This window comes from Nematolebias whitei, chromosome 11 (genome assembly GCF_014905685.2).
Source record: "Nematolebias whitei isolate Nwh7 chromosome 11, NemWhi1, whole genome shotgun sequence".
Classification (NCBI taxonomy): Eukaryota; Metazoa; Chordata; class Actinopteri; order Cyprinodontiformes; family Rivulidae; genus Nematolebias; species Nematolebias whitei.
The window spans coordinates 28,377,031-28,402,970 of NC_056508.1; the positions used below are offsets into that span (position 1 = coordinate 28,377,031).

A 25,940-nucleotide genomic window follows, 5' to 3' on the forward strand; every position below is an offset into this window, starting at 1 on the left:
TGTGTGTGTGTGTCTCTGTGTGTGTGTGTGTGTGTGTGTGTGTGTGTGTGTGTGTGTGTGTGTGTGTGTGTGTGTGTGTGTGTGTGTGTGTGTGTGTGTGTGTGTGTGTGTGTGTGTGTGTGTGTGTGTGTGTGTGTGTGTGTGTGTCCATCCGGACGTACATACTTACATGTGTGTGTTTTAAACACTTCCCACACTCTTGCAATATTATAAACAATGTTTCTAAACTTTAAATGCTCTAAAAGTGCACAGCATGGCATGAACTCAGCTCTCTGCCACCTGCTAGCGCTGTCGGCCACGCCCACTTCTCCGATGCAGAACAGAGATCATTATAGTATTTTATCAGTTATGTATAGGGCTCAAAATAACACATTACCATTAAATATCCAAAGAAATTTTGTTAAAAGACAAAGTTGTTATAATCTTAAGGGGATAGAGATATTTGTCAAACCAAAATTCAGAACTAGTCTGAAGGGAAGGTCTACCTCAATCCAAGGAGTTGGATTGTGGAATGGTCTAGAGAGTGATGTTAAAAATGCCAAGTCAATGTGTACATTTAAGAAAAAGATCAAAGCTGAATTGTTAAAAAAGTATATATGATGCAGCTTAGTGTGTGTTTTGTATTAGAATTAGAAAAATCAGAAAGAGATTCATTTTGTTCTGTTACTTGAAAATTATTATGATTGAAATAATTGTTTGAAAAAAGGGGCAGATATAATAAGATTTTTTCTTCTTTCTGCTGCCTTTCATTTTAAATCTTTTGTATCTTTTTTTATATTGTTATGGAATTGTTTTGTACTTTTTTAAAATGAATAAACTTTATACCATAGATCTAACATGCTGCAGGAGGAAGCCACACTTTTCATGGGTTTTAAAACATACTTTCCCATCATTTATTACGTTAAATTGATTTTGTTGGAATAATCATTTAAATGTCTGAAGAAGAGATCAAACAGTCAAACTTAATGATAAATTGTTTTTCTTTTAAGCTTTTCATTATTTACTAACTTTAACTCACTTATATTCTGCAAACACACTTGAAAAGGAAGGAACACTCACAAACAACACCTTACCTGACATTTTATATTAATAATACTAGATATGTGTACTGCTTATGTAATACAGTGGATAGTTAGTATACACACTGTGTATTAATATCAATGACTGCAAAATAATACAAACACGTCAACATCTAAAACAGTGTTTCACAAATTTCTGTAAATGCTTGCATACCATACAAGTATTAAATTTAATTGCTTTCACTTGTTTTTCTTTTCATTCATATCTCATATCAAATCCCCTCCCCCCACCAAACTCACACACACACACACATCTGAAGACCCAAAGGACAGAGGATGCTGTCAGGATGTGTCCAGACATTACAGATCGTCTGCGGCTTCTGGAGCAGGAAGTGTCCCGCTACAGAGAGGAGTCTCGGAAGTCCCAAGCTGAGGTCGAGAGGCTAAAGTGCGCTCTGAAAGATGCTGAAACGGACAAATCATGCAAGGAAAGGAAAACAGTTGATTATGAGAGGTGAGGTTCAAAAAAAGTCAGGGACATTTATGTTTATTCTCAGTTCACCATCTGTGTCCTTCCAAATGACCAGAACTCAGTTTATTAAAAAGCACACTATTTATGAAGAAGTAATCTATGAGACATAAACTGTCTAGGTTGTGTACTCGGACTACTTGAAATAACTTCAACTGACTCAAGCTTCTTCGCCTTTTGCAGTTAGGAAATGTTCTGGACCTATTTACGTTTGACATTTTAATCGATGAATTTTATGTGTTTGTGTGTCTGCAGACCTGGGTAAGTAAATGTGTTGTGTGCCTGTAAACGTATAATATTATTTACTTGTGAAATCATACTGTGTCTGTTGGCTTGTGGCTAACTAAAGTTAAATGTACTGTTTGAAATACGAGTTTTCATGATTCTCAGAGCTCAGATTTGACTATTCCACTCATATGGTACAGCCCATTGAAACCAAACAATCCCAGGGTTCATTTCAGTGACACCAAAACCCATTCTGAGGTTTTATTTTGTCTCATTAATAACACTGTAAAGATATCACTTGTCTTTGGGTTGACTTTTGCAAAAGTTCACATTTCTCTGCTATCAGCAGTGATGATAGTAGAGAAATAACTCAAATGATGAGAATTTTTTTTCTTTACATTACTATAAATACTTTCAGTGCATGTGTGCGTGCATGCATGCATGCATGTTTATGTGTGTGTGTGTGTTTTTACCAGGCGGCAGACAGCCAGCGGCATGCCAGTGGGAGGTGGTGTATCCAGCCCAGACACTGGCTGTTTATACTACTCTGTTTATTACTGGCAGAGTGCTACTCAATTATGATATGATTTATGAATTGGCATGGTGTGTATACATGTGTATGATCCAAATGAGCGGTTGTTCAGTGCCAAAGCAAAGTTCTGTCTGTGAAAAAACAACAAATATAAAGGTTGAAAATAAGAAAGAGGTACTGGGAATCTATGTAAACTTGAAACACTTTCAGTTGTATTTATATATATGTATATATATTTCCGCACATCCAGATGTGTTATCACTAACTATGGTTGTGAACAAATAGCAGTCAACCTGAATGGGTTTTGTGTACTAGGTCCAGCAGTTTCCTGCCTCGTTCATTATCCATTTTACAGACTCTGCCCTGGCACTGCAACCAAATGCTGATTCAAACTCTGTGAAAACTCTGACATTAGTTAGGCTAAGAATACAGTAGCTCCAGCTGGGATAGTACATCCAGTCCTTCCTTTCTGAGTGTGTGCATTCATTATTGAATCGGAATACACGCATGTGCTTTTTTTATGCATCTGCTGCAAACTACACAGTTTAGTTTCTGTGCATTTGTGAGCAGAGTCATAGGAGTGCTCGCAATAGTTGGAAGGATTATTTTTCCCCGCAGTTCGTCCATCTTCTTGGGGCTGCTGTCTCATTAGCGTCAACCAGTTTCTGCTATCAACTCAACCCTTCCCCTCTGCAGCCCACACACAGGTCAAAGGTCACAGGCAAGCCAGCCACAAGTTATCAAATAATAATCCACTGTAATCATACACTGCAGCTACACACGTAAACTAAATATTTTGTCAGTTACATTCACCAGTGCTAGCACATTTTATGATTAGACAACATTAACTGAATATAAGAGTTTTTGCACAAGGAGCTGTCAGTGTTTGTTAAATGACAGCATGTGGATGGAGTTTGTCTGTGTGTGTGTGTGTGTGTGCTGAACTGACATCTGTGTCAAAGAATGCGATATGCAGCGTGTCTGAGCATGGAATGAATGTCTTTTTAATCGGAGTGTTTCTGTTGGATCTCACTCAGCTGACCTATTAACCGCTATTTGAATAGAGGGAGAGCGAAACAGATGAGCAACAGGACACTTTCTCATCCAGTTGTCAACGTAGCAAAGATGAATGTAGCGAGCAGGTCATTGTAATAAATACAATCCTGCCAAAAGAAAACTCTTGTATAACTTTTTAAGAGCTCGGATATCACAGTGATTGAGTGCTTGTTTAGATGTAAATGACTTAATTAGAAAAAGAAAAGAAGATGTTTCCTGCGATGATGTATGAGGAGGTCCAACTTTAGTGGACTGAAGAAGATTTGATGGTATTTTAACTTTACATTGGCAAAATGAGAAAATATCCTGTTGAAGAATCTGAAGTAAAAAAAAAAAAAAACATCGGATAAATATACAGTGACAAAGGTTGTGCTAACATAAAATGGAAACACTTCTCTGTGAATGTAGTTTTGTTTTTCCATTCTTTTCTTTTTGGAGCATATGAACTCAAATGATTGTTTTCAATAGTTGTCTTTTTTTTTTTTTTTTCTAAAGAGCTTTACAGTTTCATACTTGAAAAAGTTTAGTCCCCATGATATAGTGAAGGGGCTAGACTTTGACAAATAAATCAAAATTCCAGTCTCACACTACCACAGCTACCCCACAAGGTAAGCACTCTGGAATGTAAGGGAGGATTCCAGGAAAAGGGAGGTGCAGGAGTGTGAATATATTTTGTACAGCATAAATGTATGTATGTGTGCTGGTGTTGGGACTGAGGGGTGTATTTGTTGGAAATGAACTTGGAAAGGATCACTTAGGAGGAAGGAATGAACGGTTGGTAACTTTCAAATACAAATTAAAATTTTAAACACACAAACACACACATAAAGCGTTTGGCTTTTTTTTTTCATTCTAAAACCATAATCAAACACTAAATGAACACTCGCTTGACTGAGCAGCTGGTGCTTAGTTAGGGCAGTCGGCACCTAATGAGAAAGTTGGAGGTTTGATTCCTTGCAGTATGGAGTTGTGTGTTAAAATGTCCCTTGGCAACACACCCCTCATTGCCTCTGATGTGCTCCATCTTTGTAAAACACTAATTATATTGTAGAATGGTTTATTCAGATCAACTGTTGAAATCAATGGTGAGCTGTACATCTAATAGCTAATAACTTCAGTTACGAAGCAATATTGTAACAAGCTTCTCCAAAGGCACCAAAGTCCATGCTCAATAATCCAGGTATAAAATCCAAAAAATGTTCAGTCAGGTCATCAGGATGGTTTATTTTTTTATTTTTTATTTTTTCTGAGAGGTTTTGCCCTCCATCCGGAAGGCTTCATCAGTCTGAGGAAACACCAAACGAAACTGATTCCCCCCCAACAGCTTACTCCAATGGGGAAAAAAAAACCTGTTATGTTGGTGCTAAGATGGCCTCTGGAGCACGCCCTCTCCTCCGGTGCCTGCCCTCTCCCTCGTCGACAGTCATGTCAAACTGGTTCAAAACACCAAAGTCCAAGCTCAATAATTCAGGTGTGAATCTCCAAAGGCATTGCAGAGTTGCAGTTTGTTCATAGCACTTTTGGTTTCACAATACAGGAACTTGCTGAACACAAAGTGCTTCCCACCATTTTTGCATTGAGTATGACATCTGACTTATGGTGTCATTTATTTTGCAGTCATTAACAACAACCTGAACATAAATGCCAACCCATCACTGAACAGACAAACCAACAGGGACAGCCCATATGGACACATGCCTCAAAAAAGTCCATTCATTTATGTCCCAATGACCCAGAAAGCCCATCATAAAATCAAAATACAAATGTTATATTGAAAATTATTAATGTAAATCTACATGGGATGTTTAAGCTTTATTTAACTTTTCTATTGGGTGACACAGTGGCTCAGTTGGAAGAGCTGTTGCCTCTCAGTGAGAACGTCACCAGGTCGAACATTGGCCAAGGACTTTTCTGGGTGGAGTTTGCATGTTCTCTCTGTGCATGTGTGAGTTGTCTCTGGGTACTCCAGTTTCCTCCCACACACCAAAAACATGCATGTTAGGCTGATTGGAAACTTTAAATTGTCTCTAGGTGTGAGTGAGAGACTGAATGGTTGTCTTGTTTGCCTCTATGTGTCTGTGATGGACTTGCGACATGACCAGTGACCACCGCTACCCGAAAAAGAAGAAGCAGGTAGAGATAATGGATGGATGGACAGAACAATTGTCTTTTTAATGTGGATTTTTAAATTTACGAGATGCAATTGAATGTATCACAAACACAAAAAAGGTTTTTCAGTGCCTTTTTGAAAGTTCAAAGGTCACTGCTCTGGTTCCACTTACACTGCATCAGCACTATGATTGATTAATGTTCCTGTCAGTTATTAAACAAACTTAACCCGCAAGGACTTGAATGAGCTCAGCCTTCTCTACAGATGGTGAAGTCCTAACCAACTATCTTATTGGTTAACTATATTTTCATGAATTAAAGTTCCCATGCCACCCTGAACACGCCGGATCTCATCTGATCTTGGAAGCTAAGCAGGGTCGGGCCTGGTTAGTACTTGGATGGGAGACCACCTTGGAATACCAGGCGCCGTATGCTCAGTGGGAGTGGCGGTGCAGATGTCAGAGAAGGTGGACCTCTGATCAGATGATCAACGGTTCAACTCCCCATACTGATAACATCAAAATGTGGGTGGGGGGTGAAACACCCACACCTACCTCCACCCTCATTTTCCCCACTCTGGACCCTTGAGCAAGGCCCTTAAACCCCCCCACCTGCTCCTCCGGGCACCCTAGATGTCAGCTCTCTGCTCCACACAGAGGGCTGTGGTAGCTCAGTGGTCTGTGGTTGTGTCAGGAAAGACATCCGGCATAAAAACAATCACCAAATCTTTGTGCGATGTAGTTCTCTGTGGCGACCCCTGAAGAAGGGAGCAGCCGTAAGAAGAAGAAAAAAAAAATGCTCCACTCCAAATATTTTACAGGAAATAGGATAAGTTAGTAAAAAAATCAGAAAAAAACTACACTGAATATCTATATTTTATATAGGCTAAAATAATTATTAAAGATATAACATTTTATCTGTGAAGAATTTCCAGGCAGATATCAAATGTGCTTTTTAAGACTTTCTAAGAAAATGTGTTTAAAGTGACCTCAGATCATATCTGCCTGTTTGTTATTATACTTTAAATCTTTTTGTTGTAATAACTGCCCTAATAAGTAACAGTCTGCTTGAAATCAGTAGATTAAGTTCCACTCTGCTGTTTATTAAAAACAAAGAAGATGAGACAGAATTATACAAAAGATATTAATCTGATCTTCTTTTTTTTAAAAAGATTATTGCTCTTTTTAATCTTTTTAAACTGGGGAAAATCAACTGAGACTAAATTCTCCTTGGAGCAAGATTCTGCCTAATATTCACAGCTTCCCATGTTTAGATTTTATGAAGTACCGAAAATGACCCCAGCTTTCTTCTGTAGGGAACTTCAGCAACATCTCTGAAGCCGTGCTGTTCATTGCTGTGTCTTGCTCAAAGGTACACCAGTTGATGAGAACAGGTTGAATGCATTTATCAAAAAAAAAAAAAAAGTATATAAAGCACTCACAAAATGATGGAACTTTAAAGAAAATTTGAGACAAAAAAACAAAAGCAGTGAAACACCCAGTAAAGAGGGACAATTTCATCTTTCTATGGGAACATACAATGATGACAACACGTAGCACTTTATTATTATTATTATTATTATTATTATTATTTTTATTATTATTATTATTATTATGAAGGATTTATTGAATGCCAAAGAGAAGAAGTGGGTCACTTCTAAACTGCTTTCACACTTCAGGCTTGGTGTCGCTATGTTTAAATGCATGTCTCACATGGAAGCTTATGGTTCTGTGAACATGGATCCAATTAACACAAGTCCTAAAATATTCTGGAAACCATTTATTTTATTTATATGCAGAATTGGCCATACAGCTTACAGACATGGAACCATTATAGCATGCTCAGGCATGCACATCCTGAACCCTCTAGTTTGCCAGGTTTGGGAGACTTTTTCAAAAGCACACGTTAGTTCTGTTTCACAGAAGACGTTTTGACTTGAAATAATAAGGAAAGCATAAGTGTGTTTATGAAGGCTGCATTCCATTTAAAATATGTTCAGCTTGTTTGCATTTTAACGGAACAACCAGCATGCACAGCTGCAGAAGTGGAAAACAGTTCTTGTTAATACATTTATAATAACTTTGCTTTATAAACTCTTTCAATTCAAAATGCATCTGAATAAAATTAGGCTTATGTGCAATATTTTATAGCAAAACTCTTAGTTGTTTCAAATTTTTCTTATTCTGAGGTTATGTTTGTTTCCAATTGTCTTATAGCTGCCAACAGGAAACAGTACTATTCTTTTTCTATCACAGAGCCACATGCTAAGCACACGGACTGGGTCAAAGTTACTATATGTTCTTTGTTTAAATCAGGTCTCACTTGTAAATGAGTCTTTGAGGCTCAATGAGACTAACCTGTATAAGTAAAGGTTGAATTAATTTTAATTAGAAATAGTTGCATTTTATAAATTGTAGAATGCTGACTAAGAAGTAGAGCTGTCATTTCTAACCCAGGCCTGAGCCCGGCCCAGCCTACACCCATATTTCAGGACGGGTCAGGCCAAAATAATGTGCTGGATGGGCGGGCCGGGTCGGTCTCGGGCATTTGATGTGGTTTTACAAATTATACAGCACAAATAAAACAAAATAAGAATGCACAGTTTAAAATTGTGTTAATCTACTTGTTGAGGAGGCACTGGCAGAGTCTCCGCACCTCCTGTCATCTGCGGTGAAGGAAGTAGCAGCATCTACAAAAGCTGAAGCGAGTAAAGCGTTCAGTTTGTTCTATATTTTTCCAAATAATTTTGCTCTAAAAATATTTTTATTCATCTTTATAATAGCCTTCCTTTAGAGTTGATTTTTAGGCTATTCGTTTTGTATGTTAATATCCATTTGGTGAAACAAGAAATCTTATATCGTCCTTTATTCGAAATATGTTTTTAAAACATCATGTAAAACTGATTTGCTTACAAAAGCAGTAAAAGTTTAATTTAAAAAAAAGTCTCTTTTTTTTTTTCCAGGTTTGAGCCTGTAATTACAGTTAAATGATCAGGTCGGGCTCGGGAAAATAACCTACGGGCTCGGGTCGGCTTGGACTTTTTAGGCCTGAATGCAACTCTGCTAAGAAGACAAAATGTTTTAGGTACATTTTGTGGGTTTTATGACTTTTTTTTAATTTTGATTAAACAGTGAAGGTTAGAGGTCGTTAGGCCTAAAAGTCAGCTATACAATCTTTACAGCAATCTTGTACCAAATTAAGAGCTAATAGATATAGATGTTTGTTCTCTTTAAAGATAGACAACTGCATTTTGTACAAGCTGCCTCTGATATATAGACAACGATGAAAAAAGCCTATTACAATTCCAACATTTTTCAGTCAGGTCATCTGGACAGTTTCTTTTTTTGTGCTGAAACGTTTTGCCTTCTATCCGGAAGGCTTCATCAGTCAAGGAAACACACAACAAAACTGATTCTTCCTCCAACAGCTTACTCCAAAGTGAAACTAACCAGAAACTGTCCAGATGACCTGACTGAAAAATGTTGGATTGTATACATGGTTTATTGAGCATGGACTTTGTTGTTTTCAACCAGTTTGACAAGACTGCCAACAAGGAAGAGGGCCGGCAATGGAGGAGGTGCGTACCAAAGAGACCATCTAATCACAAGCAGAACTGGTTTGTTCCACTTTGGAGTAAGCTGTTGGGGGAAGAATCAGTTTTGTTGTGTGTTTCCTTGACTGATGAAGCCTTCTGGATCGAAGGCGAAACGTTTCAACACACACACAAAAAAAAGAAACTGTCCAGATGACCTGACTGAAAAAAGTTGGATTTTATACCTGGATTATTGAGCATGGACTTCGTTCCTATTACAATTCATTAAATATTTTTATTTTTTTTAAATAAATATGTTTGCTAAGTGAAGACATAAATAAAAAACAAAAAGGAAAGACAATATCCAAATAACCATGTAAAATATATTAAATGACAAAGAACTGAATAAATCAGACTAATAAGAAATGAGAGCCGTCCTTTTTTAAGCTGTAAGAAATAAGGTTAAGCTGCTCATGCTGGAAGATGGAATTTCAAAGTGCTCCATGTGGAAAAACGTAAAGGGAAACATTAAAAATTATGTATTAACCTCAATGTAGGGAACTGGTTGAAAGGTTACTCCTTTGCTCTCACCTTATCTTAGTCCAAAGAGGCGCTGCAATAAAATATGATTTCCTCAGGAGAATTTAGTTCAGTAATCAAGAAATCACAGATTTCCTCTCAGACTTTTTCCTCACACCTAGTCCAGTCAGTTTACATTGCTTTCATACTCTAAGTGCCCCCATTTGCCTTCAAGCCGGCCAAAACACTTAAAATCATTTTGTACTTATGGTTTTATGAGGGTGTATCAGCTATCAAACGGGACCAGCGGGCCTGTTGGTTTTTACACCTGTGCCAGTAGAAGCAATGTTTGTGATAGCTGATATGCCCTCATGTCAAGTTTCTTCTCCACGGACATGCCTCTGAGCTTAAAGAAACACACAAGTGGCATCAAAGATCAGATTGATGCCCTTGATGTGCATGTATTCTCATGAACATACAGTACGGTTAAATATTAGATTCACTTAGTAACAGGAGGACTTGTGCAGTGATTTCAAACCCAAGTCTTCTTCTTCCAGGACATCCTTGTAAAATAGATCGATGATCTCGATGGATTTCTTCCTGGTAAAATAAAGTAATAATAAAAAAAGTCGCAATCAACGCTCATAAAATCAACATTAGAGTTATAAAAAATAGAATAAAGATACTAACCAGTGACATGAAATTGGCTGACAAGAAAACTGTGGTTTTGTGAAGTGAACTTTAAATATTGTCAGAAATGTAAACTACTGTCTTCTCTTATAACACAAATGTCCTGCAATGTTTTGAAAGAGTGTGCGTGTGGCAAGCCGAGAGCATTAAATAAATGCATCATAGTGTTTGCTGTAATTCACTTGAACTGCACACCATCAGTCATAAAAGCTGACACAGAGACACGCTCACAGGTCTGTGACAGCAAATATTTGCCCGCATGTGGGGGCAGCTTGTAGGTTTTGCCCCGAGTAAACACACCGATGTGGATGTGGAATAATAATGCGGCACATTTTAACAGCTGCTCGGTCACAGCTTGTTTACGGTGTTTAAGGGTTCTCTTAAGTGCCAATTTGTCACTGTCAGTTTTCTTACATCCATATGTATAGATTAGTGCTTAGTAGTCTGCACCCAAACAATACGCAAAACTACAAAGTTTGTTTTCTCAGTCATCCAGGTATATAACAACAAAAAAGGTTGAATCATGTCTACGTAATACGCAAAACTGCTTTTTTTTTATCTATCTGCATGTCTGTATGCATCTTTGTATCTCAATGGGGATTTAAAGCATTCATTTCTCTTGTGAACCTGTGTGTGTGTGTACATGTGTTGGAGTGCATGCACAAGCTTGCATCTCTGTCTCCCTATATTTGTGTTATTTTGTTGCTGAAAGATTTACACAGCAGTGTCTCACCTCTATTAGTCAAGTCTCGTCTTGTCCCAGTCTGCCATGTTACTGTGACTCGACACTCAACCTTTGTCTTAACCTGACTTAACGTCTGCTCTGCGGCTCGCTTTAATTATACTGTACAGTGAAACCGTGGCTAACGTGACCTTAAAAGAAAAACACGTTGGTTTAAAGTGGATGCATATGACTCTTTGTACCACTTCTTGTAGGCCACAATACAATGATATGTCAAAACTACAAGATAGTCAAACGTTTTCTTATCAGTGATACCAATTTTTGGGGGGAATTTATGTGTATTTGAATTCACCTCCTAATTTGAACCGTCAAACTCTGATGAATCCTTTTCGTTTGTAATTAAAAAAATATATAGTTTTAAAATGTGTGTTTAATATGTTGTCACAGTTTGAAGAAGAATGGCACTTTTGCTGTTACATGAAAAATGCTCTTTCTTCTTCATGATTTAACAGCATTATCATCCATCCATCCATTATCTTCCTTTCCTTTTTATCATATTGGGTTAAATACTATTTCTGTTTTGAAGAATTAAAAAAAAATGGATTTGATTTATTTATTAACTCTTTATTTACCCGTTGTCATTTATTTTATCTGTTTGAAGGCAAATCAAGTCTCCAAACATCCAGAAGCAGATTATGCCAAATGAGATGAGGAAGGATGCTTTGACAGATGGACATCCATACTCTTTATCACAGGTTTGATTACCATATGTTTATTCAAACTTGTACAATTCTTTACATCACATCAATCTTTCCATCACATTTTCAGCCCATCATTTACCTACATACAGTGTAACACCTGCTGGTTGTACTTTTTTTTATGTATTTCACCTCTTGAACAAGGCTTTCCTCAGAAACATCTTCCCTTTCCTCTGTTCCCGAACACATTGCTGTATTCACATTATTAAATTCATCTCATCTCAGCAGGTAGCTCTTGCAGAAATTTACACGGAAATCTCAGATGGGTGCAGTGAAGTGATGAAGTGTCAGTATTTCTGACGTACTTGAAGTATGCATACTTTATACCTGAAGATTGTTGAGTTGGTTTATTCTTTTCGCCTGCACACCTGCATGCATGCTTGTAAATTAGTTTGCAAAGCCACACTGAGAGGTTGATATAAAGAGTGAAGTCATGCCAAGTCATTTCCTCAGGACCAATAAAGTAGACCTTTGTGTAGTACTTCTTTGCCAAATAGAGAGCCTATTTTAGTTAGTCATTTAGTTTTTTTTTCCCGTGCGGACCTTCAGGCAGCATTTAACATTCTGTTTCTGCATCACAACAGTGTCAAAGACAGCAAGTTATTGCCAAATAAAGGATAAAAAAACAAAGTCAGTGAAATAGAAAATGTATGCAAACAAAGCTGTGCAAAAGTTTACATATGCCCAAATTGATTGTATTAGTTATGAATACTGCATATTGTAAAAATATTGACCAAAGGAAATAGTGGTGTTGGAGCAGATACAAACTCATATTACAGTTTATTGTTATTAACCTGCCATGACCCACTCTGCTGGATTTCTTGGTTGCTGGGTCTTTTGCGTCTCCGCTCTGACAATACTCCAAGCTGTAGACTCTTCACCTCAACACATAACTCACATGAGGATCAGACCGCCAGGGTCCCCGCCCTCGGCCACCACACTGCATCCGACCCCTTTGGCCCCTCCCACAGGTGGTGAGCCCATGGGAAGGGGGACCCATGTCTCCTCTTCGGGCTGTGCCCGGCCGAGCTCGCCTGCGTGCCCCACCTCCAGGCCTGGCTCCAGAGTGGGACCCCGGTGACCCACGTCTGGGCGAGGGAACATCAAGTCCATTTATTTTACTCATCATAGGGGTCATATTTGTCCATAACTTTTTTTATTAATAAGCTTGAGAGTTACCGGATCCAAGCCGGATTCTAGCAAACAGTTACCAGAAGCACCCTGTCAAAATAAGCCAGTTCCTGGATTATGCTCCGGCAGTATCCGGCTCAAATTAAACCCTGCCTGTAACGTGAGCAAACTTTAAAAACAGGGTGACCGCACACCCTTAAAAAGTCTTAGTCAACATTCACATATCTTACATTAAGGTCTTAAAATGTCTTAAATTCATTTTAAAATGTGTAAGTTGTTTTAAATATGTTGCTCAAAGTTCTTAAAAGTTGTTGGCAGGAGGGATTAAAGTTCTTTGTTGCTGCAACAGACTTCCATTATGTGTAAAAAAGAGGAGCACACAAACGTTTTGTCGTGGTCTTGTTCAAGCCATCCAGTTTAATGATGAAACAATCAAGACAACCACAGTCATAGTTTTACCCAAGCGCAGCGGGGCTGGTCCTGCTGTCTGGTTCATGTTGAGTCGGATGTGAGCAGCAGAGAGAAAAAGTTTTACATTGAGTCACGCACGTCTTCCTTACATTCTGAACTTGTTTTATTTGATATAGTCTGTGGTTCAAACAGACGAGGTGACTCAGGCTATTTTCTACAAGCTGTTGATATATACGGTTGCTAACTCTGCAACTAAATCAACACGTGTAAGTGCAAATTTATTGACAGCTGGACGAAGTCTTTGTGTATGAAGGCAAAATTAGAGATTAAGATGCATGATAGTATTTAATAGATATCTTTATATTGTTGGATGTTCCCAACCAAAAAGCTGCACTTGTACATACAACTATCAGATGTCACCTTATGTTTGATAAACAGACAAAAACTAACCTTGAATGTGTTTCATTGACTGAAACATGGTATGCTGGTTGTACACAGCAGGATCCCCAAACATCACCTGTATTTAGTTTTTTTTTTGTCTTCAGTTAAATTTTAGGCGGCATTAAAAAGGTCTTAAAAAGTCATCAGTCTCACTAGCTGAAATCTGCAGAAAACATAAATAAATAAATAAACCTTACCTGAAATGATTGTGCACAGAGTGCAGCTGTTCACAAGCGAATAATAGCAAAGCTGGAATTTAATTACTTTAAATATATCAAACCCTTCAAAGTGTTTCTTGTTCTTGGGTATTCACAATCAGCCATCATACACAGAAACAGTTTGTTTGATTGATTAGGCCGCCTTATCTATTGCAGTCCACATTAAAGAATCAAATCACTGATTATGTCCTTTAGTCTTTGCTGGAGGGCTGTGTATTTGTATCCAAGAAAGTAATCCACATCAGAGCAGAGAGTTAGTACACAGAATCTCTTTAACTTTCCTTTTACCCACTATTCTCTTACACAAATTTGTTTTGGGGGAATTGGCTATTGATAGTAAAGATCTTTCTTTCTTATCTATCATCAGTTCACAATTACACTATTTCAGACTGTAAAACATCAGCATATCCAAGAAAAGCCTTTATGACAAAGATTTTGAAACGTATGAAAGTTATTGTGGGAAAAAACAGAACAGTGAATCTTTATTTTCATATATATTTTGTTGAACACAAGGATTGAACATGTCTACAATACAATTCTATTGAATTGAATAATTCTATTGAAATCTGACAAGTTTTGATGTAAACATGACCATTAATAATTTATAAGTAAAACAGGACTAAATGGTGATCAAAAATTTGTTAGTCTCTTACTGGAAAAATCAAGTTATGGTGCTGTCACTGTTAACAAAAACATAGATTCAATATCACTTCTTTAATGGCAAAAATGTGAAAACCTCTAGGATAAGTATTCATGTAGAATCATATGTTTTCAATTGATGGGATAACATTCAGCCATGAGTATGCACTCTACAAGAAGATTGATATGTTCTACTTTTAAGTGTATAATGAACTGCATACCAACTAATGTGGGTGTCCAAAAAACTGTTTCTAATCTCAGTCTAAAAGGAAAAACTTACAAAGCCTATGTCTTCGAACCTCACCAATCCACGCCCTGTCGTAACGTAACTGTACAAGCAGAGGAAGTTCAAGTCCATTTTCACTTTGTTTTAGTCAACAAATAAAAGTCATGCAAAAACTAAGATCTCTATTGTTCACGGCCTTACAAATATATTCTCACTAGCCTTTAGGCAACTCAAAAGCTCCTAAATTTTTGCAAATGCTAATATAAAAAAAAAAAACATGGTGGGAGAACTACGGTACAAAAAAATAAAAAGGACACATTTATTTTAAATGGAACAAGGATGGCCATGTTAAAATAAGAGGGACAATAATGACACCAAAGTAGAACTCGGCTTTAAATGAGAACCGTATCTTAAAAAAGGAGGAGAATGAAAAATCTTTTTGTGGACCATGGGTGAGGTTGAATGTGGTTTCGGTCTATTTTTCTACTAATGGTGCAGGATGGTTTTACTACCCATAATGCATCATAGAAGTCTGATCTCTGCCTGTAAAGTCCATTGACATGTATTATAAGTAGACACAGAACTGGAATCTGGAAGTTGAAACCACTAATGACAAGTGGCTGGCTGCAATACATACAGTAAGTCCCACCAACTAGTTTGAATGAATTAGACATTTGCTAGTTAAGAAATATTAATACCTTTCAGATACGTTTCTTCAGGTGCCTATTTTTGTTGATTGTTGGATGTTCTTATATCCTTATATATCCTTATCTGTATATCTGTCCAGGAAAATTGGGAGTGTGGTAAAGAGGTGAAAAAGAGAGTCCAGGCAGGATGGAGTGAATGGAGAAAAGTTTCAGGAATGATTTGCAACAAAAGGGTGTCGGCAAAGGTCAAAGGAAAAGTTTACAAGACAGTGATGAGACCAGCTATATTGTATGGTCTGGAGACAGAGACATGGACAAAAAGAAGGAGAAAGAACTGCAACTAGCAGAAATGAAGATGGTGAGGTTCTCCTTAGAAGTGACAAGGATGGATACGATTAGGAATGAGATCATCAGAGGTACAGCACAGGTTGAACAACTGGGAGATCAAGTTAGAGAGGCCAGACTGAGATGGTTTGGACATGTCCAGAGGAGGGACAGTGGCTATAATGGTAGAAGGATGTTAGAAATGCAGCTGCCAGGAAAAAGACAAAGAGGAGATATATGGATGCAGTTAGAGAGGACATGGAGGTAGATGGAGTGAGGACAGAGGATGCAGAGGACAGATGGAGGAGGATGACTCACTGTGGTGACCCATGACGAGGGAAAAGCTGAAAGAAGAAGAAGATGATGAAGAAGAAATATGTTCGTATATGCTTAAAAATAATTTATGTTTCAATTAGTCTTTTGAGATTTACAAGTGCAAACTCTGGTTCCAAAAATACAACATGGGAGTGCCCAAATAAACAAATATTTTATCTTAATTTTTGGACAATGGGAGTAAATTACTAAGAAGAATGTTGTGATATAAGTAAAAGTATGCATCAACACAGTTACTTTTATCATACAAGTCAATCCACTTGAAAATATATATAATCTCAAAGTTCTTTTTAATAAAAATTATTATTTCAATGGCTCTGACACTATTACTTTCTACACACACTTTTTAAAACGTTAGCACTGACAGCAAACATTTTCCAAGTGTTGTGAAAAAAATCATCTAAACAATTACATAACTATTTTTATTGTTCCTTAATTATTACATATTGCTTTTAATGTTTTGCAAATTGCTTAGGTCTGGTAAGAAAGGTTCATATACTTTTTTAACTCCCAGTATTGCATTATTTTCCTCAATTAATTATGGAAAATTTGTCAAATTTGTTTAAATGGGTCATTCTCAATATTAAGGATGGGATATATTGCTCTTTGATGGGAGCCGGATCTTGTCAATCTGTTTGCTTCGTAGAGCCGTTGAATTTTGAACAACAGTGTACACCACATATGCCATACGGTATGTCATTAAGTATGTCAGTGATGTACATTGTTCGTCAAGGCCGCCATACTACGTGTTTTGTCAAGTGGGGACCCCCCCCCCCCCCCTTAAGCTGCTGTGCCCCTTCCTTTTGCCTGTAGCCTCAGTGAAAAAGCAAACAAGGAATGTTTTCTCTGCGCTTGAGGAGGAAAACATGAATGAGTTTTGTACCTGTATTCCAGCTTATTTCTGACATGTGAAATTATGAGTACCTTACATGTAATGTGTGTAAATTGATAGTAAGCTTACCTGTTGCTTACCTGGAACTTATGCCAAACTTTTGAGCAACACAGTTCTGTGCATGGACAAATCTACTGATTGAATATTAGCACGTTTGAAACTTGTTCAAAACGTACACCTAACTTAACTTTTTTACTTTGTTTTTCCATACGTCAGTATAAATTCTGTAACGTTATATTGTGACAGGGCCTGTAGTAAATAATAGCAACAGCAACAGTCCACTAATTATGAGAAATTGTAATTATACAGTTCGCACTCTGGATGTTGTGTTAGCTCCAACAATACAGTTGTGTTCTGGCCTCTTCCTCTGTTTACTTCATGATCTCTTTCTCCCTGCTTTTATCGCTGGGTCCATCAGGAACACAGCACGCTCCAAGGGTAAACACACACAAACAAACTCTTCCCATCATTCCAGGACAGTTTACGTGGGCCAGAGTGATAGCATCTCTTCACTCCATTGTCTTCATTGCACCAGGCTGCACTTTACAGACAGGAAAAAAATAATGCATCGGAAGTCTTAATTTCAAATCTTTACACACACTTTTTTTTATCTTGTATCTTTAACAGAAAAGTTTTAGCAACACTGTAATCCTTTCTAGCAAGAGATCAGTGATTATAGGCACTCCTAAAAAAATAAACTTTAATAAATGCGTACTGCCTTGAAAGGCAGCCCCCCTATTATTATCCACCTGAAAAGGGTCTTGCTCTTCTATCAACTTTAATATGTCCCGAACCACAACGTGTACTTCCACACAAACGTTATATCAAAACGACCCGCTCGGCATCGTGATGTGTGCTATTATTTTTATTGATGTTTTGAGTTACCATGGCAACGTAATTTGCTAACAAATACACCATTTTTTTCTCAGAAAATAGACAATTGACTATAACTCTGTCATTATTTGAGATACTGAGCTGAAATTTAGTATGGTTGTAGCTGAGAACAAGTTATTATACATTACTAATGCAAATCAAAAATCCAAGATGGCCACCTTAACCAAAGGGAAACATATGATAACTCAACCACCTTTAGAGATATTAAGCTGAAAATTGGTGTGGTGGGAGCTGAGAGCAATGCTTAATAAATACTGAATTCAATTAAACAAATCCAAGATGGCCACCAAAGTTACATTTAAATGACTTTAGCTGAGCTATTTTCATACATATAGAGATGAAATTTGGTGAGGTTATATCTGAGAACGTTTCACATCACAGTAAATCCAAATCAAAAATCAAAGATGGCCACCATAGCTTAAGGGGAAAATGACTACATGATTTATTGTCAAATTGAGTTAAAATTTGGTATGTTAGTAGCTGAGAGCGATCCCTAACACATAGTACTGTCAAATCAAAAAATGAAAATGGCCGCCACATGGCAGGCCCCATCAAAATTTCTCCAGGAACTTTCTAGTATGGACATGTAGGATTTTTCATTACTATTTTATTTTTATTTTTATAAATGTAACTGGTCTGACTGTTTTACACACAGAGACTGATGCTGCACAATTTTTTTTGTGTTCTTTCTTTTTATTGGATGCAAAAGTTTACAGCAACTAGAGATGTACATTCTTTAACTAATTGGTTTATATGAAAGATTTTATTTATTTTGATTAATCTAGACAATAGGGTCGTAACAGTTCCCAAAGGTGATGATTGTTGCCGCAGCAGCAATTATTGTCTGAATGCTTATGAAGCATTCACACTATTGTGATCCATTTGTCTTGTGATCCCTATTTCTTCCATATGTTTTTCGGTGTGTTTTTCGTTCCACAATATTTGTGCTATTTCAGCAAATATTATATCAAAACGTTCAGCTGTTTCAGAACAATCCTGCTAGTAATTTTGGTTTTGGTGCAACTTGAGTTTTTTGAAATATTTAGCCTTTTCTGGTATTTTTTACTCACAGAAAATGAACTGAGCTCATTTTATAACTTTCAAATCTTTAGATCTGTTTACAACGTTTTACTGCTCCTTTCAACATTTTTGTGCTTCTTCTCACTTCTTTCTGCTAATTTCAGCTTGTTATGCTCCTTTCAGCTTATTTCTGCAAGTTTCAGTTTTTTTCTACTATTTATGCTATTACATAGCTGTTTTATGCTAATGATTTTTTTCAGCTAATTCCACATTTTATGCACTTATTTAAAGTTTTTAAAGCCTAATTCAGCAAAAGCCTGCTCTTTCCACATCCATCTTGTAACTTTAACTTATTTCTGCTTTCGTTGCTACTTTTCAGCTGTTTTTTTGCTCCTTTCAGCTTTTTCATTTTCAGCTTTTTCTGCTATTTCAGCTACTATTTAGCTGTTTTTAAGCAAATTTGAGCTTTTTCATCTAATTCCACATTTTTTATATCATTTCAGCTCTTTCCACTTCCTTCTTATAGGTTAAGCTTCTTTCTGCCTTTTTGGCTACTTTAGATGTTTTTTTTGTTGCCAATTTTAGTTTTAAGCTGATTTCCAAACTTTTGTGCACATTTTTGCTCATTTAAAAGTAGTTCAGCAAATATTTCTACTTTCTGCTTTATTCTGCTAATTTAGGCATGCTCTTTCATTTCAGTTACATTTCAGCATGTTTCTTTTTTTAGCTAATTTCAGCTTTTTTCATCAAGTTTTTCTGCAATAAGCATTCACACAGCATTTTTGCAGGAAATTCATTTTCTCTAGTTTTGTTTCTTGTTTTCTGTCTCTACTTCTCCTGTCTTTTTTTTTTTTTTTTTTTTGGTATTCTGAAAAGCCAGACATTTTCTGTTGTTGCTAATAAAATTCTCTTTTCCTATGCACCAACACAAACATGCACACACAACGTGTACAAGGCCTACACACACGCGCACCATGCACACTGCTTTCCAGTTCACCTCGGGGGTCCAACAGGGGCAGCCCCCATCTCAGTGTGGTGTGTGTGCACGAGTGTCAGACCAGCACTTGTTGATCCTGGTGCATCGAATTACTGCCCGTCTGTCACATCCAATCACAGTTTTGGACCGATGACATGCACAGCACGCTCCTGTGGGCGTGTGCGTCTGTTTGTCGCTTACCTCCAGCTGTGTTGTGCTGACATGACAAGCCACAAGTATTCACTTTTAATTCAGCTGGCCTTGAGATATTACTCTCCCGTCTGTAATAATGGGCTGATAGAGGTGCTACACTAATTCAAAAGTTTGTGCTCTTTCTGGTATTTGTTAGAAATGAGTGAAAAGTGATTTATAGTCGTCTTGTGTGTTTTTGGCGCTGTCTCATGAAATGACTTGAACAACATCTGGGAAATCCATCACAATTGAATCCTCATGTTTGACCTATGGTACTGTTTGGAGTGGTGCTCAGCTTTCTGCAACACTAAAAACTGGGTCTATTCAAAGCACGATGAGTATTTTTTGGACACGTCATGTATACAGAAAAAAACTTTGCCACTGTCAAAAGTCTCCAACTTGCTTTTAAAATATGTTGGGCAACTCTTTTGTAGATAAAATGTTGAAAAATAGTGTCTTTTTTTGTATTCTTATTTGTCAGTTTTACTTTGACAGTCTCTAGAGCATTTTTTATGTTTATTTGTCCACATGGCCTAAAGCCTTTTGCGCTGCTTCATCAAGTGTGAATGTGTGAACGTGAAAGCAAGTCAACACGTTTAGAATAAAAAAAGGAGGAAACAGAAAATAGGGAGGTTTATTATTTCTGTTCAGTGTTTTTCTTCACAGTTCCATCAACCAGTGAGGAGACGGATCATTTTCTCTCTCTCACTGTAGGTGTCAGGAAGGCCACACACAAACTGTTGATGTGAACGCACTCACTCTACTCCGTATAGGAATTCACATCTCTTACAAACCCTGTCTGTGTGACGTATCACTCCCATTCTGTGTCCGTTTCTTTTTACAAAACTCTTGGCTTCTCTCACCACAGCTTCTTTCCTCCAATGACACAGTACTGTTTGATTTCAGAATGATTCACAATAATTTAAATAAACTAAACTCAAAATAAATCTCCTCTCTTCTTGGTTTTTGTTGCTTTCCTCCCCCCATAAAATCTTTTCTTCTTTTGAATTCTTCTCCTCCATCTAGCTTCCTCTTCCCGCTTCCCAGGATGCTATGCGGGAGACGGCAGAGCGGATTATGGAGCTGGAGAAGGCGCTGAGAGAAAGCATGAACACCTCAGCACATAGGGAGGCTCTGTGGGCGCAGGAGGAGGCCTCCCGTGTTCAGGCCCAGAGACAGGTTCACCTGATGTTTCACATTTCAGGAAGAGCTCAAACCATCAGAAGCAAACACTCATACACTCCGAAGGCCTCACTCAACTCCACGCAGGCTGCTTGGTCTAACTTTTCAACTAATCAGTTCATCCAAGGCCCCCCCCAAAAAAAATCAACTGAAGATGAAAAAAAAACAAAACAAATCTGAGCGAAGTCATTAACTGAACTGCACCACCATGTGGTAACAAGTGTACCTTCGGACACTTGTTTATGAGAGGGTTGCTCATTTTTAGAAAATAAAACATGCGCTACACATTTAGGATTTTACTTTCTGAAAGCTGATCTTGATATTCCTCTCAGTTTTGCCTAAAATGTTCAAGTTCACGTTTATTGTCATTCACATCACATGTAGTATATGAGGTGGAACAAAATTATGTACTCAGGGTCCCAGTTTCACCCCAAAATAGCAAAAATATAAAGTATAAAAAGAAACACTATACAAGGATCTAAGATATATGCTAAACAAATGCCAAACAGTACACTAAAAGAGCTAAGATATACGCTAAACACCAATAATGTAAAACAATACGGCGTATGAACAGCAGCCCGTTAAAGCAAGTAGTCAAATTCCAGTAGTCAGCTTCCATTTGTTGAGTTTACATGCTTGAAAATGTAAGCATACATTTGACACGTTCAGGTGCATATGATTAAACAATGTTCAAGCAGTAGAACTCAGGCTCACAGGCATGTCTGAGTGCAGCCTGCTCTTTCACCGTGCACGTTCTGCAATGTATTTATCCATCTTTCTTACTGCCAGCTCGTCAGTCTACATCTTAATGTGGATCCAAAAAAATATATAAAAAAAATGAATGTGTGTGCTTTTGTACGTGAGCGTAGGTGTGTGTCTGCGGTGGGAAAGAGAAACAGGGTAAGGGAGCATGTTTCCTCCTGATGTGAGTGTGCATTTGAATGAGAATGACCTTGCATTACTTATGAGTGCCACAAGTAACATGAGAATCTATCGGTGGTTAAAACGAGAACTAACATTTTGAGGTAGAAACACGGCTGTATTGCTTTAAACGCACTCTCTCCAGCAGAGCTTAAAAGATGAAAGGAGGGGACTGGTAGACAGAGGGGCCAAGCAAAAGAGGGTCAAACTCAGTTTAGAAAGTTTTGTGAGAGCCAACACTAACTGCGGCTTGTTTTTTCCTTCTTTGCGTATTTTCACGCTCAACTTACATTCAGCATGGATACTGTGTTTATCAAACAATATTCGGGCCCACGGAGAAGTCAGAAAGAAAAGAAGATTAATGTCTGTGGGATGTTTTTTTGCATGTGAAGCAGTGGATGATTCAGCTTTGACCCAAGTTAACTCACGTAGATGAATCAGAGAGATCTGAACATAACTTGTGACACATTGGCTCCCAGTGACCTCACAAAGCCATAATCAGCTTGCTTTTATTTCAAGTCAGAGGCCCTACATTTTATTCAGCATTTAATCATAATGACTGCTAAACTTGACATTAAGTGAACTTAAACCAAGTATCCAGCTGACATAGTAAGATGTCCCCATCTCACCAACTGTTCAGTGTGCTTGCTGCCAACACCCTGACCTCTGTAAACCAATATGAAAGTATCCTGATGCATGCTCAATAATCCAGGTAGAAAAATATAAAAAAGTTAAATCTGGTCCTCTGGACATTCAAAAAAACAAAACAAAGCAAATCAACAAAAAAATGTAGAAACGTTTCGTCTCTCGTCTCGTCCAGAGGACCAGATTTAACTTTTTTATACAATATGAAAGTACTTAACAAGCAAAGAACTTGAGTAGTTGTCAACTAACTTATACTACTGCCTCAAAGACAAGAGAAGTATGTAGGAATCAAAGAGGGGGACATGTCCAGCTAAAAGATCACCTGACCCTGGCACAGTTTCAGAGTTCCCTGCCAAACACCCATTCTCACATACCCTCTCTCTTCGCTTGATTTTCTTTCTTCTTCTTCCCTCCATCTCACAGTAATCAGTCTCATGATGGGCTGAAAGTCTTCCATCAGCCTGATCCTGCTGAAATGAAGCATGTGTAATGCCCTGGGTCACTACTCTTCACACCCCTATTCTCTAAGTATCTTATGTCTTTACCTCTATCAGGCGCTGTCTTTCTCATAAAAAAAACTCAACTGTCCATCCACGTTCTTTCCCATCTGCCTTCTTAACACGTCTCATGCAATTATCCCCACACTCCACCTCTTTTTTTTCTTTTCCACTTCTTGCTCTGTCCCTGTGCCACTTTTGAACTAGGCCTTTGAACCAGAAGTCTGACTCAAATAGACAAGAAGGATTTACCCACCGCCCCGCTCCCCCACCTACCTTTGAGCCCTCAATCAGCTTATCAACCAAAGGGTTTTTTGGGTTGGCCTTAGCAAGCCGCCTGGCTGGGGAGCTTTCCCTTGAAGTTGAGCTAAATTAGCACGCACAGGCTCACTGCTAAGCTGATTAAACTCCCTAATTTCACTAAAATTCATTGTATTCCTTATTAATGATGTGGTTGTGAAGTGTGGGCTCCCCTCGACGGTGCACTAATGAGGAACTAGTCGAGGTTTGATTGACATGCGGTCAATGTAAAATGGAGTTGCCTGTGTGACTACTGACTTATATGATTAAAATAATGGCTTTTCTTTCACTAAAACCTGGAGTAGCATCAAAAATCAGAGAGCTTGTTGTGGTTTTCAACAGTTTCTTAGATTTATTATAAAGGATTGATGCTTTTGGTAGAAAAACAATTTATTTTAGCTGTAATGTTGGGATAATAAGTTTTCACTTGCCAGTGAAAATGAGCTTACCCACCCCCCGATTTGCTTTAATGTTTACTAGGTTTATTTTCTTTTGTATTTTTATTTTTTCAAATCTTGTTCCATATGTGATATTCATGAGTGGTCGGTGTGGACATTATTAGGCATCTGTGAAACACACTTAGAAACCTGGAGGACATACTGAAAATGTGCGAATGATTTGGCCCTTTCTTAAGAGACCCAATCCTTTTTTTTTCCACTTCCAACCCCACATGGTGGTTTTTGTTTGTTTCATTGTCATGTTAAATTCCACTATTAGCAGTTCAAAAATATACATGTACCTGTTAAAAGAAAATAACAATCATTATCTGAGCATCTTGCCCATCACTGGATGTTCCTGTGAAGAACTTGTTCTGCATTTAGTCCCTTCACTTGGAAAAATGAAAATGCCCTGAAGTCTCACGACGTCTATCAAATACTGAGCTCAGACATGCCTCCCTGCATGTGTGGTGGCCATATGTGTGTAAGTGTACTTGAGAGCTTAAGCATCATCTTCACCAGCTCTGAACCACACTCAAGATTAAGATAAAATAAGTGGTGAAAGGTGGGAGAGTAAAGGAAAAATTAGTTTCCAGCACAAGGGTCAGTGGACATGCCGTTCAACTAACCTATGAACCCCAGTAATTTAGCCTCCTTGAAGATGTCAACTGCCCATTGATTTTCATGTTTAAGCTGCCATTTCATCTCACCTTTAGCATTCCAACACCCACTGTGTTTCAAAATGCACAGCCCACACACAAGCATGCAAAGTGCAATGTATTTTAGGATATGTGTTCATCGAGGGCTGAACAGTCCTTACTGAATTTATCAATAAAATAAAAGATTTAGTGCCTTTAAGCACAGATCTGAATAGTTTTCATAGTAGGTTATAACCGTGTTTTAACTTTTTCCACTCTTTAAATAGTTGGAAGAGTTGCTGGGGGCTTTGGAAAAAACACGGCAGGAGCTAGATGCCACTAAAGTGCGCCTGTCTTCTACTCAGAAGTGCCTGCATGAACGAGATGGACACCTCAACCAGCTGCAACAGGAGAGACGCAAACAGCTGGAGGAGATTCTGGAGATGAAGTTAGTGATACACTATCTGCCTGCATTCAGACACTTTGGTTCAGTGGTGACTTTCTGAAAATAAAAAAAAACACTTGCACAGTTTGATTTAGTCCTTCCATCCATCCATCCATCCATCCATCCATCCATCCATCCATCCAACCATCCATGGATGGATTGAGCTGAAAAATGGTAGAGTGACTTTTCCATGTTGGGGAAAAGGCTCCAAGTGGAGGAATTTAAGTATCTCGGGGGTCTTGTTCACGAATGAGGAAAAAATGGAGCGAGAGTTTGATAGGCGGATAGGTGCTGCATCTGCAGTGAAGCAGGCGCTGTACAGGTCTGTCATGGTGAAGAGAGAGCTGAGTCAAAAGGCGAAGCTCTCATTTTACTGGTCGATCAACGTTCCTACCCTCATCTATGGTAATGAACTTTGGGTTGTGACCAAAAGAACGAGATCACGGATACAAGCGGCCAAAATTAGTTTTCTCCGCAGCGCAGGGTGTCTGGGCTCTCCCTTAGAGATAGGGTGAGAAGCTCGGTCATACGGGAGGGACTCAGAGTAGAGCCGCTGCTTCTCCACGTTGAGAGGAGCCAGTTGAGGTGGCTCGGGCATCTGGTTAGTATGCCTTCTGGACTCCTCCCTGGTGAGGTGTTCCAAACACGTCGCACCGGGAGGAGAGCCAGAGGAAGACCCAGGACACACTGGAGGGACTATGTTTCTCAGCTGGCTTGGGAACACCGCGGGATTCCCCCAGAGGAGGTGGCCTAAGTGGTTGGGGAGAAGGAATTAGGGGCATCCCTACTTAAGCTGCTACCCCCACGACCCAACCCCGGATAAGCCGAAGAAAATGGATGGATGGATGGATGGATGGATGGATGGATGGATGGATGGATG

The 25,940-nt window shown here is 38.3% G+C and overlaps 1 protein-coding gene and 1 pseudogene across 1 annotated transcript in view; both read left to right on the forward strand.

Annotated features, from left to right (window-relative positions):
• LOC119417587 (ERC protein 2) overlaps positions 1-25,940 on the forward strand; it is a 139,736-nt gene that overhangs the window by 71,263 nt on the left and 42,533 nt on the right. The window contains exons 10-14 of the mRNA XM_037684828.1: positions 1,340-1,533; positions 1,804-1,809; positions 11,555-11,648; positions 21,022-21,174; positions 24,903-25,063. Of these exons, the coding sequence (XP_037540756.1) occupies positions 1,340-1,533; positions 1,804-1,809; positions 11,555-11,648; positions 21,022-21,174; positions 24,903-25,063 (608 nt within the window). The remainder of the gene's footprint in view (positions 1-1,339; positions 1,534-1,803; positions 1,810-11,554; positions 11,649-21,021; positions 21,175-24,902; positions 25,064-25,940) is intronic.
• Positions 5,787-5,905, forward strand: LOC119417818 (annotated as a pseudogene).